The following is a 3,113-nucleotide window of genomic DNA, read 5'->3' as shown; positions in this document are numbered from 1 at the left end:
TTGCTTGCAAGTCAAGGCCAACCAAGAGCCCACAGACCACAGCACAGTCTGGGGCCTGGGGTGGGAGGTGGGGGAGCGTTAAGGCCAGATGCCTAAGACCAGAGCCACTCCCCACAGGTGGTGGACGGGGATAAAACACAGAAGAAGTGATTAGTAACCACATCTGGCTGTTTATTTCATACAGGGCTCTGTACAAAATATTTACACATATTCTTTACAGAATAAGTAAACCACCTGAAGGTAAAGACAATGCTTTCTTCTTGGCAGGGGAGGATCCTGATGTCAGCAAAGCTATGAAACAGATGAACTTTCTTCAGAAATAAGCCATTTGCTTCCTGGGATCAAAAAAGATGTGGTCTTGGGACCCTCATCATGTGTTGTCTTTCTCTTCTCCATCAACTCCTCCTGTACTTAGAACCAGCGTGACTACCTGGCAGAAGATGTCACTGCCCATTTGTGAAGGTGACAAACTGCTGTGGGAGAAGACTGGGAACACTGCCCCATCACCACCTCTGGATCCTGGAAGAGCCTCCTCTGTCCTCATGAATCCACCACTTTTCCTCATTAATGCATCTCCATTGTGCTCACCCCAGGGAGGGCTCCAGCTATTGACAATGTCCCATCATTTTGAGTTTGTTTGGATCTTAAAGTGCTTCATGTACCTCAGCATGGACACCTCTGTGACTATGCTGGGCTCGGCCAGCTGCCCGGCATGCTAACTGCCCTCTATCCTGCACTGGGTGTGTGGTGGCCGTGGATGTCTGGGTAGGGATGAGAGCAATGAAGGGAGGGCGGTACTGGAGTGCTTCTGGCATGTTCACTTTAAGAAAACGCCTGCCAAGAGAGAACATGCCTCAGAGTGGCCAGGTAAACAGAAGTACATGGCTGCTTCATACAGTGCACTCCAATTCTTTAAAGCAGCAAAAGGCACTTGTTTCAAGCCAGAGTTAGTCTGAAGTAAACTTGGCTTCACTGACAGGAAAAGCTGTCCCAGAAGGACCAAGTGATACACTGTTCCCTAGGCCTGCTGAGCCCTCGGGGAGGCAGCGGCTGGCTGTTTTCGGCTCTCACCAAACTCTTCAGGACGCAGTACGTTCCCTTCTGGGTGCAAGTTTCTAATGACATTTCCAACCAGGCAGGAGAGACCAGTAGTTGAGGGGATAAGGCAGGAGAGACCAGTAGTTGAGGGGATAAATCAAACACAAGAGATGATGCCATGGTAGTGAGAGGATGCCTATTTGGGAACAGACAGGTGATTTCAGGAAAACAAAAAAGGAAGGAAAGGCAGTGAGGAAGTGACACTCTGGAAGGTTGGGGCTGTTGACATAACAGCAACTCCGGCTAAAGTGAAATGTTAAAAATAATTGATTAGAAACTCAGGGTCTTAGAAGTTCATCCTCCTGGTGAGAACTATTTGTCCTTGATAGAACTGTTATTTTAAAAGTGAGAATACTTCTCATGTTGGGTGTATATAATTCTAAAAATAGTATTAAAAATGTCTTTTTATAAGCAATGTCATGTGGCTTCTGGAATAGGGAGGAAAAAAGAAAAAGGGTGGGCAAAACCAGGCTAGGTCTAAGCCCTAAAAACTGCCACTCGTCCGCACTCGACTAGACATGCCCAAATCATCTCTAGGCAGAAAATAGGCAGGATCTAACTAGGAACCCAGTTCACGCCTGTCTCCCTGATTTCCAGCCAGCCGACAGAGCCACTCCAAAGAGGCCAATCTTGCTCTCAGGCTGGCGTCCTTTGCCCTCTCGCTTTCATTCCAGGGTCTGCCTTCTAACAGCAGCTCCCTCTGTCTTTGTCCGTATGATGCAGAGGACACAATGAGCTGCAAGCAGGCAGCCAGTGGGCCAGGTTGCTTACACTGGGCAGCCAGGAAGCTGTCACCAGGGCAGCCCACCCAGGCCTCGCCGGTTCAAAGGCAGCTGACAATCTATAAAAACCCATTTCCTCCAGCACAGGGGAGGCAGCCAAGGGCACACCCAGAGACCCACTGTGAGGGGTGTAAAAGTTCTGTGCCCAGGCCCCAGAGTGCCTTCAGTGTCAGGCAGGCTCTGTTACTGGCCTCTGAAGCAAAGGCAAACCATGAAGACAGGCAGGGGAGGGTGGCAGGAATAGAAAATTCATGACAGAACCCTTTTAATAAAGGAAATTCCACCCCCTCCCAATCTTTCCATGGAAGGGTGAGACCTTAATTTAACATAAAGGAAGCATCTTCTCTGGCTTTTAGGGAAACAGCTGCAGTTGGAATTTAGGGGCCCACTCCAGGGCACTTTTCACCACAGCCAGAGCAGCCGCTCCAAGCGCCACGGTCAGCCCCATCACTGCCAGTTTCACGAAGCGATTGGTCCTTGGTTTGGTCAGGACGTCTTTTGTTGGGTCTTCAGGCCGCAGAAGTCCCCGAAAGCGCTGCCGCAGCACCATGTCAGGCCTCTGCTGGGCGGATGCCAGCTCAAAGTCTTTGAAGGTAGAAGCTGCGGTTCTGCAGGGGAAGGACACAGAAGGGAGGGAATGGCATGAGCAAAAGAGGAGGAAGGAAAAGTCAACAGGCTCAGGGCAGAGCCAACCACTGCTCAGAAAGCCTATCTTAGTAAAGAGCAGGAAGTCTAAACTGGGAATGTGCTGGTATAAGCTTCGATCTTTGGACACACCCTGCCCTCTGCCAGACTCCCATCTCCGTCACTTCCGCTCATTTACAGACGTCCCCACACCCACTGTGCTCTGGCCCACGCACCTCTCGGCTTGCTGCTGCGCAGCTGCCTCCCGAGCAAGCTCGGACGGCGGAAACTGAACAAACAGGTCTCCCGCTCTGCTGATCAGCGTCTCGTAGGGCAGGTCCTGGGGGATCTGGGACAGCAGGTGGTGGACCGAGGCCATGTCGCAGTCACAGTCCAGGACTTCCTGCTCACGGTGTAACACAATCTGTGGAAAGCAAGGCTGTGCATCAGAGGCACAGACACACCAGGCCCTGGCCACACTGTTTCGCTCTCTTTAGAGATGAATTTAAAACGGTCACAGACAGGACTCACTCTAAATTTTTAGCCAACTCTTGTATCTATCTAGGAAGTAATTATGTGTACACTCTGAGTGCTTTTCTTTTCTTTTTT

The 3,113-nt window shown here is 50.4% G+C and overlaps 1 protein-coding gene across 1 annotated transcript in view; it reads right to left on the bottom strand.

Moving 5' to 3' along the window:
• Positions 1–2,232: 2,232 nt before the first annotated feature.
• Positions 2,233–3,113, bottom strand: part of TBC1D20 (TBC1 domain family member 20) — a 30,932-nt gene continuing 30,051 nt past the window's right edge. The window contains exons 7-8 of the mRNA XM_007934511.2: positions 2,741–2,928; positions 2,233–2,488 (exon numbers count right to left, since the gene is read on the bottom strand). Coding sequence (XP_007932702.1) covers positions 2,233–2,488; positions 2,741–2,928 — 444 coding nt within the window. The remainder of the gene's footprint in view (positions 2,489–2,740; positions 2,929–3,113) is intronic.

The sequence above is a fragment of the Orycteropus afer genome, unplaced genomic scaffold (genome assembly GCF_000298275.1).
Source record: "Orycteropus afer afer isolate SDZICR_OR568_19922 unplaced genomic scaffold, OryAfe1.0 scaffold00020, whole genome shotgun sequence".
Lineage (NCBI taxonomy): Eukaryota > Metazoa > Chordata > Mammalia > Tubulidentata > Orycteropodidae > Orycteropus > Orycteropus afer.
The sequence above is the reverse complement of the archived record's forward strand: the minus strand, read 5'-3'. Positions and strand labels throughout refer to the sequence as shown.